A 25,348-nucleotide genomic window follows, 5' to 3' on the forward strand; every position below is an offset into this window, starting at 1 on the left:
CTGTTACATCATTAAGTCATTCATTGTCTCCACGTACAATGTCCTCTCAATCTGAAAGCTAACTATTGAAGATGGCTCTTCAACAATGTGTTTCTATTGAGATTGCCATTCCCCTTACAACTGCTTGAAACTGAATTTTTCCAGCTCATCTGAATTACTTATCTGGGACTGTTGGAAGAGCTGACCAGTAACTTGAGTAAATCCATTTGCCTTCCCCTCCAGTTTTGATCTCAAATGTTTCATCAAGTTCATGGAAGGCTTGACATGATTTCAGTGCGTGTTTCTTTCTTTGGATGGTTTAAGAATCTGCTTAGGCCAAGAAGTGCAGGTTTCTTGCCCCAGTAATACTCAGGAAAGATTATGGTGTAAACTTGGGAAGTAGGGCAGCTGGAATCGCTGCTTGTTGCCCCCAGTATATGGAATTCTTACATTTCCCAGTGAGACACTTGAACAGAGGTTGCTGCTATCATTTAGAAAAGCAGGGCAGTTCCAGCAGGCTGTGCTTTACAGGCTGTGCACCTCTGTGGCCTCTTTCTTTGTGACAGCAGTGGTGGGTAAAATTCTGCAAGAGAAAAGGCTGGAACATTACATCACTGTTGCAGATCACCTTTCTGAAAGCCACAACAGTAACTATTTCTTCTCCTCTTCAGATACTCACTAGCTGGAGGAAGCACTTCATCCTACTGACGTGTTGCTCCCGACTTATATTGTAAGACAACAGAGATCCCATGGCATCTGCTCGGAAGGCATGCTTCTGCCTCTCCGCCGTGGTAGGACATTCCCAGACGTGCAGGAGTGAAAATGAAGCCTCTTGGATGGAGACAGCATTTTTCAGCTCCTTAAAGCTATAATTTTTTGTTAGTGATAATGCACATATTCCAGGAAGGTGTCTTTTTTAAAAATCTGAAATGTATATTTAGGTTTGTGATAGAGAAATTGGAGATATTGAGAAATCTCAGGTATCTTGCTTTAAGAATTCCACTGGAGATGGAGTATGTTTGTTGGAACTGTGTACAGATCTGTATATAATGTCTTTTTTAACTGAAAGCCTTTCAACGTGCATAAGGAATCACTGTGTACAAAATGGTAAAGTGCTTTTGTAGATAATGTTAGTGGGGTCAATATTTGAAAGGCCATAACTGAGTATTGCCTTGCCTTTATTACATGTAAATTTTGAATTATGTGGTAAGTGAAACTTGGTTTGATTTTTGTAGGTTGAGGATTTGCCACTGAAAGAGTTAATCCTGTACTATGGAACCTTCTATTCGTACCTTGGCAAAGACACAATTTATTCTGTTTCTTCAGTATCTCTTCCTTTCAATCTATATTCTGAGCGTGACTTTCTAATTATGGTACTACTGCTGGTTGGTTTAATACACCTTGTCTCTCAGAGCTCTACCTTTGAATGATTTGGTTTCCCCAATCATTCCTTAAGGAAGGATTCCCTAAAGAATGAGCTCTTTCAGATTCTCGGTTTTAAATTGTGCCAATGCAAATTGTTCAGTTTTAGCAAGAGATATATATTTGTGAAGCTTGTAGTGAAGTTCAGATACAATCTGTCTTATTTCACCTGAACATGTTTGAATGCTCACACACATAAGTCTTTATTTGCCTTTATTTATTCTGACAGATCCTCTTAAGATGCTGGCTCTGAGGCAGGAGCAAGTGTTTCTTCATCATACCTGTTTTTATCATTAATATGAATGTCTTGCAGTGCAAGAGGAAAAATATCCACATATTCAACATTTGGTCTTGCTGCCTAAATCTGTGCATCTCTTTACCAAAAGTAATAGACATCAGGCAGAAAGGCTGCAAACCTGAGCCCGAGTGTTGTATGCTATGTCATGCTGCTTGACTCCAAAAAGAATACTTGGAAATTCTGAATTTTTCCCCTGCTCCTCTGAGTTGCTCCTTGATAGCTGTCTTCAAGGTTTTATAGTTCTTGAAAGTAGCATTAGTTACACACACACACACACACACACACACACTTCAAAAGGTAATTGTTGTTTCGGGGGGTTTCCACAGTGTTACTTTGAGGTTTACCTTGGTTTGTTTCACCAAGGCTATATTCAGGTGCTTCTTATTCTGGTGTCTTGGAGGAGATTTTGGCCTTGTTTTTAATGAAGAAATCAATGATTTTATGTTTTGCATGACAGTGAGGGAATTTATTGGTTTCAGGGTGCTTTTTTAATGGAAATAGATACAAGAGGTTTGGAACAGAAAAAGGTGGAAATACCTGCCTTGGTATGAAAAGACCCAGGTTCTCTAAACATTCTGGAAACTGGTGTAGTCTTCTTGCCAGGACTTCATATCACCATGGTAGCCCTTATTATTCTATGCATATTAACAGCCTTAATTATTAGTTAGAGGTCACTGTCATGCTAACAGAGCTGTGAAATTTCTGAGCAGGCTGAAACAGCAGTTGCAAGAAGCGAGTGTGTGTGTGCACTCCTGCTTGTAGCTGCGTTTGTAGACACAACACATTTGCCAGCATTATGAGGTAAGGGTTTTCCTTTGTGGCTAAAGTGAATTTAAGGTAAATTGAGCAATGTGTTAGCTTGAGCAATGGTTTATCATTTCTCCTTGACTAAGCTTTTACAAATTTGTTGGTTTGTGTACTTTTAAGCACTAAGGGTAGGCTTACCCTTGGGGAAGCAAGTTTAGCTCTGCCATTGAGAGATGCGCATCTGAATACGGCACAAAGGGAAACCTGCCCGCTGGTCTCTTCCTATTTGAACATTCAGCCATTCAATAAATATGTGCCTGGTTACAGCATGGGGGAATAAAAAGTTGTGTTTGCCTTTGGGACATAAATAGAATAATGAAAGCTCTTCCCCAGTCATCTCTTACTGTAAGGAGTTGGAGTGAGCTTACTTGGCGATGCACAGTGCTCGAGGGATTGAGTGGGGAAGTTAAATTTGCAGTGCTGGCTGGCATCTCAAAACTTTCTCAGTCAATCAGAAAAACGTAATAATTCTGAGGTATGCTGGTTTTGAACAGTCATTATAAATGTTACATGTATACTTCTTTTTTTTTAGTTGCATTTTAGGACTGTATGCTGAGGAAATACTTCTGAGAGTAGATTGTAGCAGGATTTGCTTGATGAATGTGTCCCTTAGTTTAGCTTAAAATCAGTCAGACAGACCTACAGCAAGGGCCACTGGCCCGAAGGCTAGGCCATTTTGGAAAAAAGACAAGACCTCATTTATGGTAGAGATGTGTATTTTTATATGTAATGTAGAGATTATTTAAATACAGACTATCTTAAACTGAGATCCACTAAAAGAAACGAGCGTGCTGTATCTTGAATGTAAAATTATGAGTCATTTGCTATTGAAAAATAGGGAGGCTTTAAAAATCAGATCTGTATGGGTAACAGGAGAGGAGCTTAGTGTGAAAGAAGTGGGGCCTCAGTTCCTGAAAGAAAAAGAAAGACCTGTACTGAATATTTTTGAGAGGCTGGTTCATGCTAAAAACACGTCTGTGTTAGTGTTGCACTGATGATTTCCCTGTGCAGGTAGTAAGTACTTCTTCACTCCTTAATATACTAAACTAACCCTAGTTATGCAGACATTTAAATTAGTGGAACTGCTTATTTATCAGGGATTTCAAGGTTCGGTAGTAAATAAACAACACAGAGAGTCCTTGGGACTGAAGCTTGCTTTTGTAACTATCAATCAGATGCGTAATCTATTTTTTTAATTTCCCTTGCAGTTGCACTTTGTAGTTGGTCACTAGAGTTTACTACAGGCTGAGAGCACAATCGCTGTAGTGCAGGATGATTTTGGTGTAGTAGCAAAGCAGCTCCTCTGAAGTGCTGCTGCGGCTCCTTTGCCGCTTCAAACGTTTGTAGCTGTCACGCTAGGTGGGGACTTCAGATGAGCTCAGTGCTGCAGGGTGATGTAACTGGGGGGTTCTGCTCTCACTGTCCAGGAGGGGTGGGCGGAGGAGGGGAGGTAAGACAGTGTGCATTGGAGCTGAACTGCAGCACAGCTGAAGTGTTGTGAACTTCCATCCTACGTTCTCCACCGTAACTCCTTCACCTGCCACTGCTTTGTACTGCACTTGTGAAATGTCTCGTTTAGCTCTTCCTACTTTATGTGGTTTGCAATGGTTTTACATTAGCCTTACTTTTAAGGAAACTTATTTTTGCCTTCAAAAACATCTCCATTGGAAGACTGTCAGAAGTGCTAATAATAAGCTCGGCTATAATGCAAGGATCGGTACAATTGCAAATTATTTTTGTAAGTTGCTGGGGAGGAGCTTGAAGTATAGCACAAATCTGCCAGCTTGCTCTTTTTAACTGTGTTTTGCAGATGTGCTGGTAACTGCACTGAGCATATGCTGTAGACAAACCGTAGGTAATGGTTTCCTGCTTTCTTTCAAAGCCTGATTACAGAGGACAATTAAAGTGTATCTCTTGTTTTCTGTAATACTGCTGCCTGTTTATAACCGTGTATTTAAATTTTACTTTTGTCACTCTACACCAACATAATAAAAACTCCTTGTAAACTACATCACCTAGAAATAAAGAAGGAAAAGTTTAATGAAATTTTGCCCTCTGAGTGCTCACTAAGATGAGATACAGGGGGAAGGGGGTGGGGTGGGGTGTGGGTCTCTCCTCCCAGGAGGGGATGCTTCTGGGGGTGGTTCTAGCTCAGTTGTTGCCCATTTTTCAGTAATTGTAAAGCAGAAAGTTTATAAATCAGTGTTTAGTTTGTTACCTTGGAATTTATACAAGAGAAAACTCCTGTTTAACCTCAGACAACGCTTTCTGAGCCAGAATGTTGAGAATACTTTTGTCTGTTGGGGAATCCAGTTCAGCTTGTATCTATCTCACAGATGGCCTAACCATGTGGGAAGTTTAGTTCTCGATAAAGGTTTTATTAATCCACCATACAAGTGATTGACAGGGTACTCTTTGGGTTAAACATCTGCAGCTGTGTATTGCAGTTTGCCCTGCCAATTTACAGATGGCAAGGCATTAAAACTTGTTTTGTAGTCACTGTCCTGCCAGCCCAGTGAAACTGACAAAGAAGTGCTCACATTAAGTTGCGTTAGCTTAACCCCAAACATCACAGTCTTAATTATCCACACAACTGAGTGACAAACTGTGACTGCTGCACACCTGTAATTCTATTTCATTACTGATTTCTCCTGTTAAAAAAGTAGTCGATGTGCCACATTGCCTAGTGTTGTGGTTTTTTTCTTTTCTGCCAACTTTTCTGTGCCCCTGGGAGAGTGGGGTTGTAGTAATATGGTTTTGGTGTTCGATCACCCTAAAGGCACTACAAACACAGTTTCCAGGCCAAGATGTTACCAGATGAAGATGTCTGTTACATTACACAGCAAAGTTATATACTCTTTTAGAAAGCATACATGTCACGTCTTAATTGGTTGTTTTCTACCGGCGTGTGTGTAATTAAGGCATACAATAGGTTAAAATAGCAAAACAACATTTCAACACATCCAACCAAATTCTGGTAAGTCTTTCTCCTCAGTTACAAGATGCTTACATTCTTTTCTAAGTCAAAGATTAACCATGGCCTTCTCTAACTCAAGCAAGGGCAAATCTTCCCCTACATTTCCCTCTTTCTTTCTCTCAGTTACTGATAAGGTGTGCTTTCCTAAATCAAGGGCAAAACAGCTGTTCCAAAGCTACCTGAACACAACCCTTCTCCTACACGGGGTATGAGGGGTGTTTGTGCACTCTAGCAACTGGAGCTGTCTTTTGTGGGAGAAGACTGTGTAACTGGTCCTGTATAAAAAATGGACCAAAAGACCGGGCTTTTCAGGTCCTGTTTCTCTGTTTCATTCTTGGCTGATGAAATGGGATATTCCGCCTAGTTTCGGCAGTGCCCTTTCCTTTCAAGACCTCTTTTCTTTAGTCAGTGTGGTGGTTTTAGGCTATGCCTTTAAAATTTAGTTACAGATTTTGAGCAGAAAAGTATAAAAATATAAATAAATCACTATTGGGTGTAAAAAGGAAAACAAATTAATTGGGTAAATATCTGGAATAAGAGGAGCTGCACCATAACAATTTTTCCCTTTGCTCTTCCCTTCTGATCTTGGCTGGTTTTGCTTTGCTCAGGAGAGATAATGTGCTTTGGCTGACCTTGGCTAAGTCTAACCCACTGCTTCTCTCTCCACTCCTCTCTCTTTTGGGATGGGGCTTGGGGGGGCAGTGGAATGGCTTCTATGGTCTCTTGACCAGGGGTGTTTTCGTGTTGTTTGCTAATTGTAAATCCCTGTATACTATCGTAAATACTGTATATTTTGTACATATTCATTGCCTTCCGTTGTAGAGTGTCGTTTTTGCTTGTAAATACAGCTTCATTCGCTTCTAACTGAGTTGGTCTGGCTGAAGTTAATGCTGGAGGGAAACTTCAACCCAACACATCACAAAAAATAATTGGCAGCAATTCAACGTGGGGCAATTGCTTGATTGATTAATTCCTGCTCAGACTGAGGAAGCAAAATGAAGCTGTTTTGGGTTGTGTGGCATCTGATATATTCTGCTCTGACGGTGATTTTGTATAGATGGTGTGTGGTAATGATGTTTGATAAGCTGGGAAGATATTTGGCATATAAACTTTTCCTTCTGTTTAAATACAAGCTGAAAATGCTGTACAACCGCTGCTTAGGATTCTTTGGCTTAAAAAAATATGATAATATAACTGTAAATCTGCCCTCATTGATATATGAATTCAGCCTTCCTGTAGCTGGGAATTGTGTGAGCAGCTGGGATCCAAAAACTATTTATTTGCTATGTGTGATTCTGTTATCAGTAATAATTAACGTGTTCTTGTTAATGGCACTGCTCCGAGGGAGTTGTGCACGAATAGGTGTTCTATTTGCAGACATAACAGACGTGGACGACGAAAGCCTTGTTCTAACGCAAATGCAGAAGTTTCTACTGACAACGAAGCTACAGAGATAGGACAAACAGGGCAAAGGGCTGGAACCAGGCAAGCGGGAGTTAACGGTAAGGCAGCGCTGACTGAGACCGGCAGCAGTTCAGGCGGGCGGGGGCAGGCGCAGCCCACAATGGCAGCGCCCGATGGCAGCCACATCGGCAGCGCCAGCAGCTAAGATGGCGGCCGCGGCTTCACCGGCAGCCATTAGAGAGGCAAAGTCACTTCCTCCTGCAGCAGCAGGACTGGGAGTGAGTTCCGCAGCAGCCGCTGGGTCTCAAAGTCCACCTGCCAATGCTGTTTCCTCGCAAAGCCCTTCTGCTTCTGCAAGTCTGCTGTAAATTCAAACGCAGCTCAAGTTAAACAAATTGCAGCTTTGGATAAACGGGGCAGGTGCAAGGCAGATGGAGAGCCAGGGGAACAGCAGGAACAGCAGGATCCCTCTGCTGCTCAGGATCAGGGACATACTGTTAAAAATAATCCTTCTGAGACTGGAGAATACCTTAAAGATATAGCTGAATTACTGAGACCATCAGTGGATAGTGGAAATACAGGACAGGATATAGGCTCTGGTCAGTCAGGAGTTAATGGAGGTGCTGCTGAACTTAAAGAGGTCCTATGGAGAGTATCTTCAGGATTATGGGTACAGCAGCCTCAAGAGAAAAGTGATAAAGATGATGGAGGTCAGGATGACAGATAATGCCCCCAGGCAGGAAATTAGGCATGTGAGAAAGGATTACATTAGAGGAGAGAGCCAAGTCTGACATGGCTAGGCCAATGTTATGATACAGGGCCCCCTGCTTAAGTAGTGGGGGGGGCATGTCAGTGTCTCAGCTTGGAACCCTCTCAAAAGACAGTGGAATAGATAGACATCTAGGCAGGTGTCTTGGTAAGGTTTCTCTGTGGACATGCCTATTACTGGCAGCTCTTATGAGGTACCCATCCAGAGATGACTTTCCATGAAGCCCTAAGCCCTGGAACACCATGGATGAGGGAATTAAGCACTTGAGAGCGTTTGCTGTGAGAGAAGTGATATATGGGGACCATGGTACTCTGAATCCTGATGAAATTCCTGTCTTGCCAAAAAGCTTGCTCCTCCTAATTATGCTACTATTCTGGCAAGCAGAACTGTGGCAAGAAATTAGGGGGAACGCCTCCTACTGTTGGCCATTTCACTGACCAAATGAGACAACTGGAGGATAGGTAGAAGGTGATAGAGTTCCTGTTGTTAGAGAAAAGAATCTGTTGGGCAAAACTGTTTGGGTATTTTCTCCTTCAGGAGAGGCTAAACCTGTCTGAGGGGTGGTTTCTGCTGAAGGTCCTGGTCATACTTACTGAGTAATGCAAGAGAATGGTGAAATTCGGTGTATTCCACAAAGAAATCTAACTTTAGCTGAGAGAGTTTAAAGATTGATTAATAAATGTGTCTTAAAGAAGTTGTGAGGTGGCAAAGAAATGATGGTGATGCATTGTCTTGTGGAAAAAAAAGCCCACAGGCATCTGGGCACTGCTGATCCCTTTGTGTGTGGTGCAACTTCAGATGGCAACAGAGTTCCTGTTTGACTTTCATTTGTTAACTATTTGAAGCCAGCAATTGAGCATTCATGGCAAACAGTAAGAAAATTGAATCTCTTGGAGTGACCAGTCTGGTATTTTCCCACTGCTGAAACACGAGAATGGTGGGCTTAGGGTCAATGTGTGCCAGGTTTCTAGCCACGAAACTGCCTGTCTCCACACCTTACTTGATTAGATGGACAGCACAACGACGTGCATCAGGGTTAAAAATAAGTGGCTCTGTATTACAGCTTTCTAGTAAACGCTGAGTTTTATTCACAGAGAGATGGCACCTGATTCTAAGGTACAACTGTGTTGTAGTTTGAGCTGGGTGCCCCCCGGTGTGTTCACTTCCTGTGTCCAGAAGTCCAGCCCAGAGGGATGGACACAGGAAATTGTGTATTTCCTACCATAATTCTTTGCACCACTATAAGATCCAGTGCAGGGTCTGGCACTTCCTCTTTTCTTCCTCCTCCGCCAGCCGGTAACTGGGGGAGATGTCTGCTGGCTTTGGGCCTGGCTAGGCCCAAGGCCACAGGGGGATGGGCAGTCTCAGGCCTGGCCAGCTGAGACTAGCCCAGCAGAGGGAGGGGGAAGAAGGAGCCCTGAGGGTCTCGGGTGTACCCTCAGGTGGGAATGGGATGCCTCTGGGTTTGCTTTGGGATCTTTCTTTGTCACTGCGCTTTGGGTTCTCTGTAACATTCACTGCTTTCTATTTAAACTTTCATCACTTTTGCAATCCATTTATCTGAGTGTTTTATTCCTGCCCGTGGTGGGGAGAGGGGGGGGCTGCCTCAACCCAGCACAAACTTTCACAACAGTTGCTTTTTTTCCACTTGTCATTATTTCAGGTTTAGGTTAACCTTAGGAATAAAGAACTAAAAAAAAATGCAGGCAAATGGGAGCAGTTCAACTGCTTCCATTTAAAAAAAATGATTAAAATCACATTGGTAACCCCCCTTTTTTTCTACAGAAAATAATACAAAAAGGTAAAAGTTATCAAGTGGATACTCTGATAGCTCAGTCTCTGCCATCATTATAAGTAGAACTCAATCTTTGCCTTAGAGATTACAGAAGAATTATTTTCCAAGCCTACTTTATATGAAAATGAAATATACCTAGAAAAGAGAATATCTGATTTGAGGAAAGTAAATAAAAGCCTTTCTTTCAAGAGCTCAGAATAAACTACTGCAGCAGATAGCAGTAATGAAGATTGTCTCCAACAAATCCCAGTGATCTAAAATAAAATTCCATTCCAGCTGAAATAAGGGCATGGTCCTCACTATAATTTCCTTTTAAAAAAAAGTAAATCTTTTCACCATTACAGATAACAATTCTGAAGGACAGATATAGTGACCTAGCTTGTGAGGCTTTGCAGATATTATCTTACAGCTCAGTAATCATTTTTTGGAGGGATAGTGTCTGCAGCCCTTTACTTCACAGCAACATCACAGGGTAGTGCTTCCAAAGCTTTGTTTTTCCAGGCCTGTAGGCTGCTGCAGAGTTGTTGATCTCCACCGTATTATTTCCTCGTTTCATCACTCTATAGATCATTGTTCACGTTCCTGGCCAGGACTGAAGCACTATTTGTAGTTCCTGTACATTATTGGCACACTGAATTCCCCTGCTTCGGCCTTACAAAGCAGGGTCACAGGCTTGGATATGGACAAGCCAGCATGACCTGCAACTTAGTAACAAGGTCTTCAGATTTCTTTTTATGCCAGCTTTCTAAGTTTACCCTTCATGTCATAAACAACTAGAGGCAATGCTGAAGGGCAGATGTGATCACTATATCCATACTGATACTCAGGGAAAATAATAGCTAAGGAAAACAGAAACCGCAACCTGCCCAGGGGTTTCCATGCAGCCGTAGGTAGTATGCTGAAATACTTGCTTCCCTTTCTCAGGTTGGCTCAAATTTGGCCATGATGATGTAATGGGTTAGGAGCCCATTCTGTTCTTCAATGGAGACATGAATGGATCTTTGTTTGAGGGGGGATAGAAATAATTCTTTACTGTCTTGAAACAGAAAAATGTATGATTGATAGTATTGTGAGGTATTTTATTCCCTTTTGTTGTGAGCAAAGCTGTAAGCCATTTTATACATCGCACATAGGTAAGCCATTAACAGAGTGAAGAGCTAAACAACTAAAGAGTACGGGTAGAATTGTCCCAGCTTCATTTCCCGGATCTGTTTTCAGCCTCCTCTACCCTAGTGCTGTGCTTCCTCAAAGGCCCATAACGGTGATCGATGTGATCCCAGCGTGCTGGCCTTCTGTTAATGGAAGTTTTGAGTCACCCACACGGTGAAGTCTTTCTTGAAACCAGGAACAGCATCTGAGCACAGTGGATGTGCGCTGCCAACCTGCTGAGTAGCCCAACAGCTTATCCCACAGGCGGTGCTAGCTAACACTAAAGCCAGCTGCACGCCATGGGTATTTTGGCTGCTGGGTGTGTCTGTCGCTGTCTGTGTGCTGGGCCCTTGGGTGGAAGAGAAAGAGACTGAAAGCGCAACAACAAACCAGAAGTCATACTAGGATGTGTAGCAGGCAGGATGAAAACTTGGGGCTTCAGCAGCACCCCCAGCTTATAGCAATGTTGTTACCAAAACACTCTACAAGCTAATCACAAAGCGCTGCGGTCCTCATAGCGTACAGGTTTTCTTTCAAGTTTGTGAAACAAACAGCAGAATGTCACCACAGCCTTTAATTTCTTCTTGTACAATACCATTCACACTACATTAACAGCCCAAAGAATATTGCACTGGATTATTAAAAAAAAAAAATTCCATCTTGCAAGTAGTATGCACTTCTCAAAGCCAACAGATGAGCAGTTTGGTCAACTTGCACCAAGAAAACGGTTAGGTAAGAATCCCAGACTTTATTTATACCACATGGATCTGTAACCCTAATGGGGAAAATGAGAGCAAGCTGTAAACTGTTTCCTTGTTAAAGGTAGAAAATTAGTAATTCCTTGCTGATTAAATGTAGAAAGGCTGGGGGAGGGGAAGAACAAAAAAAGAAAGAAATTGGAAGGGTATCTCATTCCTGTTAGACTGCTTGCTGTATATATAATTATATTCTATACTGTGAAAGTCCATCTACATTTTAAAATCCAGCAGTCTACAGATTAACATGGTAAAAAAAAAATACATTTTTATGAAAAGAGAAGAAAAAGTGTTTGCCTCGGAGAAGAAAGGTTTCAGATTGTGAAGTCATTCTTTTTTCTTTTTAGGTGCAATCTTTGAGGCAACAAAATGTCTTTTGGCATTTGGCACTCTAATAAGGACAATATTTTAATACTGGCACAAGCTAAAAACAGCACAGAATGACAAAATACAAGACATGAAACAAACCGCAGCCACTGGGAGGATGGAAAGCTACTCTGAACATACAGAGAACTTAAAACTGTTCTGCCAAGGAATTGTGAAAGTTTCTGCAAAACCATACTTAGGTGTTTTTTTTTTCCTTTTCTTTTACCAAATTGTAAGTTTTACTAAACTTGGAGGGAGAAAAGAGTTTTAAATGTCCTCTAGAAAATCAGCAGCTGCTGGACAATCAATATGGCGGCTTCTTCAGCCGTCAATAGGCGTGAGGCTCTTTATGACTTAGAGCTCGAGTGCGTGAGGCAGAGCTGGTGGCACTTCGGATCACCTCCATCCATCTGTGAAGGGGCACAAGGGGAGACACAAACAACAGAACAGTCAATTCCTAAGGAAAGATTTCGTAGAAGACAGAGCCTGTGCTAGTAGCTGTAGTGTTTTATTTCCCGTGCCTACAGGAGTAGCTTGACTCCTAAGTCTATCCAAAGTCAAGAGGCCCTAGATCCACACAACTGCCAGACACATAGATGAAAGGAGGTTTTAAGAGGATAAACAGCAGAGATGGACCCAACATTCATGAACTTAGTCATGGCTTTACTTGTTCTGCAGACACCAGATTTCTTTTCTGGATTGTCCAAATGTTGAGCAGTTCGAGACCAACCATTCTTAATTCCAGAGTGAAAAAAATACAATTTAGCTGCAGTTTTGACTTCTTTTTTCTAGAACTGAGAGAGGGCTTTTGTGATTTTTCCTATTCTACTAATTTATTTAATCAAGTCTTTCCCACAATTTGGTTTATTTATAGCTTTAGACTGACATGACTGAAAACAGTAGTGGTCCTCTTCAGGAGGAGCAGGCATTAACATTTTTGACAGGTTGATGCTTCATATAAAAGATTTAAATTATTTCCCAGTATGAACAACCTCAAACCACAATTTGGAGGGAATAATGCCTGCTTTCCAGCTCTCCATGTATCTGAAATTCAGTGGGAGGTGTAAAGATTCCACGCTGAAGTGGCATAAATGTGTAGTAAGAACAGCTGCTTCTGTGAAAAATTACAATTTTATTTCAGGTGTGGATTTTCCTTCCAATTGCACTAGAGGGGATGGAGAGCTACTGACAAGTCCTGTGATCTGTTTACAGGCTTCCTGGAGACTGAAGCAGAGCTCCTTACACAGCCTGATCAGCTCAGACTGGATTAATCCCCGTGGATAAGACAGGGTTTGTTGTAATCGCAACTGCAGCTATCACGGTATCAAACTCAACCACCTGGCTCTACCAGTATCAGGTTTAAAATGTCTTAAAATTGTAAGCATCCTTCCTCTAGTTGTGCTGACTTGCCTGCATTACTGAATCGATTTACTAAGCATCTACTAACCTTGTTTGGGAAAAAAAGAACACCTGGTATTTCACAAGCTCCCTCTCCCAGCAGGCTCACTTACCTTTCAAATGTATATTCACTTTCAGCCCTGAAGTAGTACACATGGGATTTGAAATGCAGCTTGAACACATAATCTTTGTGAATGTTTTCAGATTCAGAAGGAATGGTAAGTGAATATCCCAGTAAAGGAAGGCTGGCTAAAGGATGATTGTCCTGAGAAGAAATGATGGAAAATGCTGTGAGATAAAAGCCTTTAAGTAAATAGAACACATAAGTAAAACAGAGGATAGACAGACACTCATTTAAAGGTCATCATCCTGCTTCCAAGTGCAGAAAAAATACCAGCTTTACACTGTCACAATGACTTAACAGCCTGGTAGTTTCAGCTTGTTCATCTTTATGGATCCTTCTCATAAGCACCAGCTGGAGGCTGATCCTATCAGTCAGTATTTCCACATAAGAAGGCTGTCTGAAATCTTGGACTTTCACTACTTTTAAATTGACAAATTTAAAGTTCCATCATTCGGCATTAGCAGAGCACCCTGCATGTTCATCCCAGGCTTGCAAACATCTGCCTCTTCAGATCACAGAATGTTAGGGGTTGGAGAAGACCTCTGGAGTTCATCTCATCCAACCCCCCAACCAGAGCAGGATCACCTATACCAGATCAGGGATGCATCAAGGTGGGCCTTGAATATCTCCAGGGAGGGAGTGTCCACAACCTCCCTGGATCACCCAGGCAGACTGCACAGGAATGCATCCAGGCAGGTTTTCAAAGTCTCCAGAGAGAGAGACTCCACAAGCTGTCTGGGCAGCCTGTTCCACTGCTCCATCACCCTCACCATAAAGAAGTTTCTCCATATGTCGAGGTGGAACATCCTGTGTTCCAGCTTAGACATGTTGTTCCTTGTCCTATCACTGAGCACCACCAAAAGGAGGTTGTCACCTTCATGTTGACACCCACCCCTCATTAATAAGATCCCCTCTCAGCCTTCTCAAGATATTTACTGCACTCATTGCTTAAGGTCTCTCATTTCATGGCATGGCACATCTGAACAAATAATTTCCACTTATTTATTCTACTTATGTATCCTACAGTTCATACTTTCCCTTTTTTTCAGTGCAGAAACCTTATCATCACAGAATCACAGAGTTATTGAGGCTGGAATAGACCTGTGAGATCACCAAGTCCAGCCCATGACCTAACACCACCACATCAACCAGACCATGTCACTAAGTGCCACAATCAATCTTTCCTTAAACATCTCCAGGGATGGCAACTCTACCACCTCCCTGGGCAGCCCAATCCAGTGTTTGATTACCCTTTCCATGAGGAAGTGCTTCCTAACATCCAACCTAAACCTCCCCTGGTGCAGCTTCAGGCCATGCCCTCTCACCTTGTCACAAGTTGCCTGGGAGAAGAGCCTGACCCCCACCTTACCACAACTTCCCTTCAGCTAGTTGTAGAGTATGATAAGGTCCCCCCTTGAGTCTCCTCTCCTCCAAGCTAAACCCCAGCTCCCTCAGCCTTTCCCTCCAGTCCCTTCACCAGTCTCACTGCTCTCCTCTGGACCTGCTCCAACACCTCAATATCTTTCTTGAAGTGAGTGACCCAGAGCTGCACACAGTACTCGAGATAAGGCCTCACCACTGCCGAGTACAGGGGCAGCATGACTTCTCTGCTCCTGCTGGCCACAATATTCCTGATACAGGCCAGGATGCCATTGGCCCTCTTGGCCACCTGGGCACACTGCTGGCTCATGTTCAGCCATTTATCAACGAGCACTCCCAGCTCCCTCTCTGACAGGCTGCTCTCCAGACACTCATGCCCCGCTCTGTAGCACTGCATGGGGTTATTGTGGCCAAAGTGTAGGACCCTGCACTTGACCTTGTTAAACCTCATTAAAAGTTTCAACAGCAATGAAAGGACAATGTAGCAATTAGTAATATTTTATGCTTATGTCCTGCTTGAACACAGAGATTCAAAAGCCCAACAGATTCTAGACAGAAGGGCCTGGAGAATAAATCTGATGAAGAGTGACTGAAAGAGCTGGGGCTGTTTAGTCTGAAAAAGAGGAGGCTGAAGGGAGACCTCATTGCTGTCTGCAACTACTTGAAAGGACACTGTAGAGAGGGTGATGCTGGTCTCTTCTCCCAAGTAATTAGTGATAGAACAAGAGGGAATGGCCTCAAGCTGCAACTGGGTAGATTTAGGCTGGACATTAGGAAAAAAAATTTCATGGCAAGAGTGGTCAGGCTTTGGAATGTGCTGCCCAGGGAGGTGGTTGAGTCACCAACCCTGGATGTGTTTAAAGGTCGTTTGGATGTGGTGCTTGGGGTTTAGGGGAGACCCTTGTAGAGTAGGGTTATTGGTTGAACTTGGTGATTCTGAGGGTCTCTTCCAACCTGAATGTTTCTGTGATTCTGTGATCTTCTGTGACCAGAGCACCTGCTCCTCTTGCCTACAGCACCCACGAGTGATGCCTGCTTTTCTCTCTGCTACCACTTTGAAAAAGACTACAGGAGATCTTCTCCAGCAGCCCCCTGGGCGCAGCCGGTTACCTGGTGCGATTTATAGAAGAACATGCAGAAGTTGGTGAACACCACCCAAAGCTTCTGCCACCCGTTGCTGTTTTTGAATTTTCTTAGGAGGTTTCCAGACAGCTGGTTCTGAAACAGATCAAAAGTAGCCAAGTAAACCAGTGAAAGGCACCTGCAGTTCGATTAGCGTAACAAACAAAAGATCTGCTTGATCTGCTTGTATGTGAAATGTTTTGGCTGAATGGACGTAGTGGGTTTTTTTCTTTTGCATTTTTCTACTACAAAGCAGTGCCTTATGAACACTTCTTTGTAGCTGGGCACTTCCAAAAACTTCAAGCTGCTACACTTTTTTTTTTTTCCTTCTTTCTCCTTAAGTTGAGGAGGCTTTCAGAACCATTACTGAACATCTGCCTTCTTATCCTAGTCTGTCTTTGCTCTTTTCAAATGATACTTAAATAGAATAATGGAAACAGAAAATCTGACATGAATTTGTGATGCAAAGGAAAGTTATGACATACTTTAGAATGGGAGATAAAAGAGTTTTTGCTCCCAGTACCCAGTGATTTCACATGGTAACTTTTCAAAGATTTCCAAAGCCAGGACTGTGAACTTATTCTTAGCTGGATTTTTGGATAGTTTAACAAAAAGAATGGAGAAGGCTGTGACCAACTGCAAGTATTTAATGATTTGCAGAAGAACCTGCTCTGCACATTGTGACAAGGTAAAGGTCTTTATTATTTGGCCTTGGGAAGTTCTTGGTTAATTATTAATTACTTCCCTTTCCTAGTAATGGCCTTCACCTGGATCAAAATAGCTGTTTACAACATTCTCATTATATAATGCAGAAGATAATCAATCTGCAAAGCTGAATAGTCAAAGCCTGATGTAGCTACACCAAATGAAATATTCTTGACAATGTTCTGTTTTCACCAGCCTTGGCTACAACATTAAAGCCTTTGCTTTAAATCATCCCATTCTCTGATATCTGGAGTGCCGTCTCCTTGCCCTCAATTACAGGTGTATTCCTTAATTTTCTGTTACCTCATTACTCTGGAGGATATCATAAAAGGACAGGCTTTGCATTCGGTACCAGCAGACATATGAAATGGAAACAGGCCGCTGATCACTGATCAGTCCAGCAGGTAGGGAAGAACAGTCACTGACAGAGAGAGGATCTTCTACCACGAGAGACAGAAAGGAGGGAGAGACACAAAGAAAATAAACGATATGCTGAAGTGAGAGGCACCAACAGAATGATGAGAACATGAGTGTAACCTGCCACACATGGAACAGCAGTGGAGCTGAAGATGTTTTCACAGAACAACCTATGTCTCCAGGTTGCGCTTGGTCTTCGATGCTTTGTGTTCATTTGAGGCATGGGGAGGAACAAAAGTAAGGAACAAAAAGCACTGATCTCAGACCAAAAGATTTGCCTAACTAAATGTTTTAATTGTTAAAATTTGTCACTGGCTTATGCTTTACACCTCTTTGTAAGAAGTCCTCTGCTTTAAGGAAAAATACAAGACCTTGTTCTCTGTTGAACTGTTCCTCTCTTGCAGGATACAAGGGTACAAAGAGCAGAAAATCCACCTGCATGGGATTGAAGTGAGGCTCTGCAGTTAGTGCCTTCCAGTACAGCACAATTTTCTTTGCTACATTTCAGTAGTTCTCCCTCTGTTTAAGAACACAGGTGTTTGTAGAAGCTGTCCCTGCACCTGGCTATCACCTGTCCCTGGCACCTCTAAGTTCTGTATCAGGGCATCTTCTCTAGAGCAACAGTGACCTGATGTCCACATGCTGCCTCCCCAGCAGATTCCTTTTACCGTTTTCTTTAAGCGTGATATTCCATTTGGTGAGGACTGTGATAAAATATTCAGAGCTTCCTGGAGCCTCTCTTGGGAGAAGAAACAACACTTAAGGAGGTTTACTACCTCATCCTAAAACCTACACTGAACTGTAAGTATTTCATTTTAATCTTTGAAAAGTCAATGTCTGCATCGCATCTGTTGAGTACAGAACTGACCAACGTGTATCCAATTGGCTTAGCTGTGTTTGCAGCAAGGGGGAAAGGGACTTTTATTTTGAGGTGGAAAACGCAAATAAAGAAAAAGCAGATGAGACTGAGCAATGAGACAAAGTTCCAGAAAAGATGGCTAGGTAAGGAAAGAACGTTAGTAATACACAGAATTAAAACTCTGGCTGCAGCTGCTAAAGACAATATCCTTTCAGCTCAAGCAATGACTTAATGCCTCTAAGTGAAAGCATTAAGATAGTTTGACCCAATTTAAATTTTAAAGGGTATCAGCATTTTTTTGGGCACTTGCTTCTAGGAAAACTGCTCTAGCTGATTTCCAGAGATGTTCTAAGCGAGTGGATACATGTTTCTTGACTGATGGTTTATGTCCTCATTTGAGGATAGGGGAGTCCGTTTCATAGGTGTGCCTGAAACTTCCCCAGAAGGAGACAAGGGGAGCAGTGCACTTAATAAGGAGGAGCAAAAAGGAAATTGTCGTTCAAGAGCGTGTCTGGAGCTGCAGTTCAGATCGTTCTGAGGCAGATACCTCCACAGCAATACTAAAGTCGACCATTGACACGCTGGTATTTCTGTGCCAGCAGACGTGCACCGTAGTGTTGCCACGGTGTGGTGACTGACGTTCGAGTGAGGTGCGGGATGCACTGAGGTCGTCCTCAGATTCCTGGTCTACAGTAGTTTCATCAGGAGACTCTATGAAATGCAGGGAAAAAGCATCTTTCTTCCTCTATGCAACAACATATATAATTGGAAAAATTAAACAAATCAATGCTGTCCACGATATTGTGAACTAATTTTAAAACACACTTCTAGAAATAGTTTTGTGCAGGCATTAAGTAGATTCTGCTTTTCTTACGTGTTTCTGCAAGTGTTAGAATCAAAATACTAACTACCACGCTTTGCTGGTGCTTTTAGTACCTTCCAAGGACAGGCACTGCCCACATCTTGTTAAGTATTTCCTGGAATTGTTATGTAAGTCACTCCTCTATCCACTTTCTGCTAACATCAACAAGAGCATTAAAATGGCAAATACATAAGTATATATTTAAAAATCAGCTTCACGTGTAGCGGTTTGACCTGTGGGCAGCATTTTCCACCACCTTCTTTGAAGCAATCGGCAACCACAGTGATAAAAGTGAATAAAACCTACCCTCTAGCATTTACTTACTATTGTCAGGTGGGCTGCTAGCCAGTAACTCTGGAGTAGGGCCACTGCTTTTCTCGGCCAGTTCTATTGCCATCTGAATGTCCTCAGTCCATTTGTCCATTTCAGCATGGCTACTGACAATGAAAACTCAAGTTTTACTCACATTCATACTGTCTGAAAGCAAATTCTAAGAAATAGTTAAAAACTGAGCTTACTTTCAATTTAAATAAATAAATTCAGGCAGAAGCTGCTAGTTGTTTTTTAATCCCAATAGCTCACTTATTTTGACTTGCACAGTTGCCACTCCATTTTGTCCTATTTACTTTTTAAAACAAACAAACAAACAAACATGTGGCTTTTCACAAAGGAATATACCTTTGAAATTGTTTCAAGAGCAAATCCAAACAAATGACACCTCTCTGCATTTCTATCTGTCCTACTGTGAAAGCTGCAGAGAAATACATTTCGCATGTGTATATTGTCTTCACTGAATTACCTTGCAGCAACAACGATGGACTGGTGTTGAACTCGTAGTGTTAGACAATGAGGAACTCCCCATTCCTCTTCACTTACTTCCATCTGAAAGATAAAAGCCCAGATGCAGTTAGATTGCAGGAAGTACTTATTTCAGTGAACTGAACAAGGTCTTACCATTGAGGAAAACAAAACTGAGAGGAATGTTCACAAACAATTTTGAGCTAGGTATTGTGGGGGGGAGAGGAAGGAGGCCTGCAAGTTGGAAGAACACTAAGTTGTGCAGTAACCTCTTGAACACAAAGTGTGACACTGTCTGCTTGGTGTCAACAAAACCCAAAGGAAAGCACTGGTATTTTCACCAGAAGAGTGATTAACCATACAAAAGGGTATGTTAGAGGCTGGGAATGCTCTGGACACAGCAGCACAACACAGTTCTTTTGTGAACAAGTCCACACCAAATGGACAGCAGTAATTGGGAAGATTCCCAGAAATGCCAGATGAAACTTTGAAGCCTTGCAGGGGCTTACAGAAATTCATTACTGTGGTGGTGAGGAACTAACTCAATTTGCAGGAAAGCAGTGCAGAATAGATATAAACTCATGGAAATAATGGGAGGAATGAAAGTGTTTTGAAACTAGCAAAAATGCTTTTGAAATCCTTTTAAGAAGAGGAAAGTGGCTGGTATTGGCTTGACTTGGCTGTTTGGCAGAAGTATTGCAACAAGGGCTCAAAATGACTTATTGCTGCTGGTTTCCTCCTACTTGGACTTCAAGATACAGAGCTGAAAACATTAGGAAATGGATATTTATAGAAAAAAGATTGTTGTTTACTTGCCTTGATGTTTACTTGCCTTGCACAGTGTGTCTATGAGCAATTGGTGATGAATTACTTTAAAGAATCCTGGTTAAATTTAAGGTTTACAAAGTAAAGACCCTCCTCTCATGAGAAGTTTGTATTACGAAGAAGCTACTCCCCAAAATGCCTTTTTCCTTCCACTTCTGCTCTGCAGTCACTGCTATGCAGAAGGTCAAACCAAACACAGCCCCATCAGGCACTGCAGAATGTAACCACTGCTTCTCTGCATCAGCAAACAGCCCTTTGCTGCTGTGCTTTCACTTCATCAGGAATTCATCAAGCAATTCATGTAAGCACAAATCTCCTCAGTTCTCACAATACTTACAGCCATGCCATACAGTGGAAGATGCCCATGGACTTTAAACTGATTGGATGCTGTCAGGCCTCTACTCGTGTACAACAAGATGTCGTTGAACTATAAAGCAGGAGTAAGCATTATTAGAATGATGCTGCCATGTATGTAGGTAGAAAGAAAGAAAACCAGAATGGCTAGTGTGGGAAAGCTGGCCAGTACTGGCTGACTGCTTATATGGCAACCTTAATGCATGAATCAAAACATGGGCTTCCACAATACTTCAGTACCTTCTATTAGCACCTGTTATTTTCACAGAATCACAGAACATTAGAGGTTGGGAGGGACCTCCAGAGATCATTGAGTCCAACTCCCCTGCCAAAGCAGGGTCACCTATGGTAGTCAGCACAGGAATGCGTTCAGGTGGGTTTTGAATGTCTCCAGTGTAGTGGTTTGAGCTAGTCCACAACCTCTCTGGGCAGCCTGTTATAGTGCTCCATCACCTTCAATGTAAAGAAGTTTCTCCTCATGTTGAGGTGTGTTGAGGTGAAATCTTCTGTGTTCAAGTTTGTATCCATCGTTTCTTGTCTTATTACTGCACACCACCGAAAAGAGCTTGGCCCCCTCCACTTGACACCCACCCCTCAGATATTTATACACATTGATGAGATTCCCCTCTCAGTCTTCTCAAGACTAAACAGCCCCAGGTTTCTCAGTCTCTCTTCATGGGGAAGATGATGAAGTACCCTAATCATCCTTGTGACTCTTCCTTTCCAGCTAATCTCATCCTTCTGCCTTCCTTTCCAGCTCATCTCAGGCAACTTCTCACAGTTTTCTACTGGGTCTCTTCCTGTGCCTTCTAATATCCCCTTTGTGATCTCTGGGTCAGAACTAGCAAGCCCCATGTTTCACATTCTAGCACACTTTGAATCCATGGAAGAGTAAGCTTCTTTTACCTTTATCTTCTTCTGATTTGTGTGGAAAGATAAGTAAGCATGCTTGAAAAGAGTGATTGGCCACTGGACTGGGCTGCCCAGAAAGCTGGTGGGGTCACCATCCTTGGAGGTGTTTAAGAAGAGACTGGATGAGGCACTTAGTGCCATGGTCTAGCTGATTAGTTCGGGTTGGGTGATCAGTTGGACTTGATCTTGGAAGTCTCTTCCAATCTGGTTGATTCTGTGATTCTACTGTAGCTTTTATGAAGTGGCTAAGTAATCCCAGGAAGCCAGGAGACATCTTGTAAGGTAGATAGCTTTAGATTAGAAGTAACAAGGTGGAGAGACTGACTATCTCAATTTGTAGATCTTTGTGCATGCAACAACAGTTGTTGAGAGCATGTCAAATGACTGCCTACATTTTGTTGCTGTAAAACAGAACCACAGAATTTTAGGGGTTGGAAGAGACCTCTAAAGACCATCTAGTCCACCCCTGCTGCCAGAGCAAGATCACCTATACAAGATCAGGAATGCATCCAGGTAGGTCGTGAATATCTCCACAGAGGGAGACTCTACAACCCTCCTGGGCAGCCTGCTCCAGTGTTCTATCACCCTCATGGTGAAACACATTTTCCTCAAGTTTACATGGAACTTCCTATACCTCAACTTCCACCCATTGCCCCTTGTCCTGTCATTGGGCAGCACCAAGAAGAGCCTGGTTCCATCCTCTTGCACTCACCCTTTACATATTTATAAATATGAATTAGGTCATGTCTTAGTCTCTTCTTCTCCAAGCTAAAGAGTCCCAGCTCCCTCAGTCTCTCCCAGTAAGGAGAGGCACATGGCACATTTTCTCTGTGTCACCTGGGTCAGTGGGTGGTTTTCTCAAACCAGACAGCTGCATCGAGAATAATCACACTCTGCTGAGAAGCACAGCTCTCACACAGACACCGACAGCAGCCATTCACAAAACTATGTGGATCAGCCACTAGAGGGGGATTTGATTTTGCCAATGATTACACTTGTATTCAGTCTCCTAGAATGCTGACCAGGGATTTTACCTCCAAAAGATTCTGGTGCTTGAGATAGACCAAAGACTTCTCTGACAGTGTGGGCAACTGACTTGAGAGTCTAGTCCCAACTCTTTAATGTTTTATACAGATATAATATTGAGGCATCATCTGCTAACAAGAACTGTGGTATGCAAGACAATATGCATCACATTCATTAGGCTTCCTCTTTAGTGCCTTTAAAGGCAGAGGATAATCCAGGCCCAGGTGAATTTAGCAGTTTTATCTTTGGCTCATTTGACAGACAGAATGTCAAACACCTCACAAAACTTAGCACACTCACAAGCTTTTCTATATACCCACTGTCTTCATCTTTTGCATACAAGAAGCCAAGTGTCCTCAACAATGGACACTTAAGATTCAGCTGGACAGGGTGCCAGGCCATCTTGTCTAGACTGTGCTGTTGCTCAGAAAGTTAGGACCCAGTGATCCTTGAGGTTCCCTTCCAACCTTATATTCTGTGATTCTTGAACCTATTTTCCTGCCACACTGCACTGACTCCTCAATATTTCACTGTAATGCCAGACTAGAAAATCTATGCACTCTGCTGGGTATCTGAGTGCCCAGGACCAAGGGCTCAGCAGCAGCAGGCTGAGAACTACAAAATGCACCTCCAGGTAAAGGCAGGTCTATCAACATGCTGGGCACTCAGGGGATGAAACTGTATGGTCTGTGGAGAAATCTGGTTCTCTAATGTGTTCTGAGAACATTATGCAGATTATTGTTCATATCACCATGACTTTCTGGACATGACCCTGGTGTCACTTTTCATTTTATGACAACTCTGCTTTCATTTAAGACAATGTTAGGAGGTATTCTCTTATCATGATAGTACAAAATAAATAGTTTTATCTTTGTAAGAAGCGGTCACAAAGAGAGTATTTGATTTGGGAAACATGCCTCTTTCACAAGCAGCTACACAGGTGATGTAATTTGTAAATAAGGCTGTTTAAAAATACTGACTGCAATTCACAATTCAAGTTTAACAGCATGTCCAATGGTTGCCTATAGTTACATTGCATTACATAAAGAAGAAAATGTCTTCTTGCTTACCAGGAAGAACATCCGTTGCTGTAAACCTTTTCCAGACAGCTTACTAAGACTGCCCAGTCTAATGAACTCCTGTGGGAAACGGGCACAAAACAAATACAGATCTTTTGCAACAATGATGATCATTTTTTCATCATGCAAATATGGCTGCTTGGTCACAGGACTGATTTGACTATCAGGCCCTGAGACTTTTTATTTTCTTTCTTAAATATGTTAAAAATCTTACTTACAGGGCAATTTCTTTCCATTCATAACTGTCTTCATGATAAAACTCCTTCACAGCCTTGCATTCATTTTAAGAAAAGTCAGCTATGCAAAAATTTTTACCTAATATTTATTCCTTCAGACAGCTCCCTCTTTCGTCAGTATTAAATGAGGATTTTTCATGATACAAATGATACAAAAATTAATGGTAATTTGGCCTGTATGTTATTGGTTTGTCATTGGTGACTTCAGTTGTGCATATGGCATATACAGCTCTTCTCTGAGATGTAAAACCAGCTACATGAATCAACATCACCATTAGCAGCAGAAAAAGAAGGAAATTTGTCTCACAGCATGAGTTATCCTGTAACTGTGAGTTATCCATGTTATATAATGCAGTACATTAATTCAGATCAAATTGTTCAACAATATTTAGGGATAGAATTATAGGAAAAGTAGCACATCTAAAACTTGCCAAGTGCTGGATTTCCTGGGCTTACTGTGAACTACACTGTAATTCACCCTTCCACTTACCCAAAACCCATGAAAACATAATTTTTCAGTTAACTCCCTCCAGCTTCTGTCAAGAGGTTTAAATGTATTTATGACAGTCTTTCTAAGGTCATTCTACTGATAATTGTGCATGTAAAAGGCACATAAACCATCAGAATCACCTGCATCTTAGCAATAAACTGGATAAGTTTAATTTGTTCAGAGAGGTACTCTGGTTGCCTGAGGGTTGCTGTGTTGTGTCCAGTCCTCTCTAATTGCACTGCACAAGGGCTCGGGGAGGAAAAAGTGGCTAGAGGCAGTTATCCCTACATCACAGTAGGCTTATGTTACCAGAAAGGCCACTGGAAGCTGTTGTTGGCTACCAAAGAATATTATTCATAATTTCTGTTTGTACAGTACCACCTAATAGTCAGTGGCAGGTTTAGCATCACTGTGACAAATGCTCTGTGAACACATGAATCAAGAGCTGCAGCTCACCAAAATGTGCAAGTACAACTGACCACGGGGTATTTTAACACCCAATACAGGAAGCAGCTTGGTGGCAGCAGAGACCCCAGTCTTGGATGACATGGAGAGGCTGTTTACCAACAGCCTCCTTTAGGAGAGCTGAATCAGGACCTAACATCAGACTTCTCCCCTGAGACATGCAGTTCAGCTGCAGGTGACAATGGTATTTGCCTCCCAGCCCAGCCTGTACTGGGGCAGGGATTTCAGGCAGAGCCAGGAGAGCAGCCAGAAGTCTGGAAGCAGCAATACTTTGGGCATGTGCCAGAGCATGGTGTCCAATGCTTTTTGCCTTGTCAGGCAAACAACCTCTGCCCCCTGCCTGCTTCTTCTTGAACTTCCTAGGACAGGAAGACTGCTCTGCCTTTAAATAGACTTAGGGTAGCAGAAACATCTGATGACAGCATTTAATTCAATGTGATTTAGATATGCACAGGCTGTGAAATGTCCTGAGGGGCTTGCCAAGGAAGCAAACAGTCTGTGGATCAGTAGAAGGAGGCATGAGTTGCGGCAGCTGCTTGGGAGACAGAGAAGAGGCAAAGTCAGGAAGCAAGGAA

General features: G+C 42.3%; 2 protein-coding genes across 8 annotated transcripts in view; one reads left to right on the top strand and one right to left on the bottom strand.

Moving 5' to 3' along the window:
• The window catches only part of STK24 (serine/threonine kinase 24), a 67,562-nt gene extending 66,855 nt beyond the window's left edge, over positions 1–707 (top strand). The window contains exon 11 of the mRNA XM_054162982.1: positions 651–707. Coding sequence (XP_054018957.1) covers positions 651–687 — 37 coding nt within the window. The 3' untranslated portion in view covers positions 688–707. The remainder of the gene's footprint in view (positions 1–650) is intronic.
• A 10,984-nt stretch (positions 708–11,691) lies between these two features.
• Positions 11,692–25,348, bottom strand: part of FARP1 (FERM, ARH/RhoGEF and pleckstrin domain protein 1) — a 229,720-nt gene continuing 216,063 nt past the window's right edge. For 4 of the 7 annotated variants that reach the window (XM_054162933.1, XM_054162932.1, XM_054162930.1 and 1 more), the window contains exons 20-27: positions 23,574–23,642; positions 20,549–20,638; positions 19,388–19,470; positions 18,913–19,025; positions 18,274–18,437; positions 15,734–15,841; positions 13,233–13,384; positions 11,692–12,131 (exon numbers count right to left, since the gene is read on the bottom strand). In XM_054162933.1, the coding sequence (XP_054018908.1) occupies positions 12,050–12,131; positions 13,233–13,384; positions 15,734–15,841; positions 18,274–18,437; positions 18,913–19,025; positions 19,388–19,470; positions 20,549–20,638; positions 23,574–23,642 (861 nt within the window). In that variant the 3' untranslated portion in view covers positions 11,692–12,049. Of the gene's footprint in view, positions 12,132–13,232; positions 13,385–15,733; positions 15,842–16,753; positions 16,891–18,273; positions 18,438–18,912; positions 19,026–19,387; positions 19,471–20,548; positions 20,639–23,573; positions 23,643–25,348 lie in introns of all 7 variants that reach the window. The other 3 variants (XM_054162931.1, XM_054162935.1, XM_054162934.1) reach the window with 3 other exon arrangements.

This window comes from Dryobates pubescens, chromosome 7, assembly GCF_014839835.1.
Source record: "Dryobates pubescens isolate bDryPub1 chromosome 7, bDryPub1.pri, whole genome shotgun sequence".
In the NCBI taxonomy this organism is placed as follows: domain Eukaryota; kingdom Metazoa; phylum Chordata; class Aves; order Piciformes; family Picidae; genus Dryobates; species Dryobates pubescens.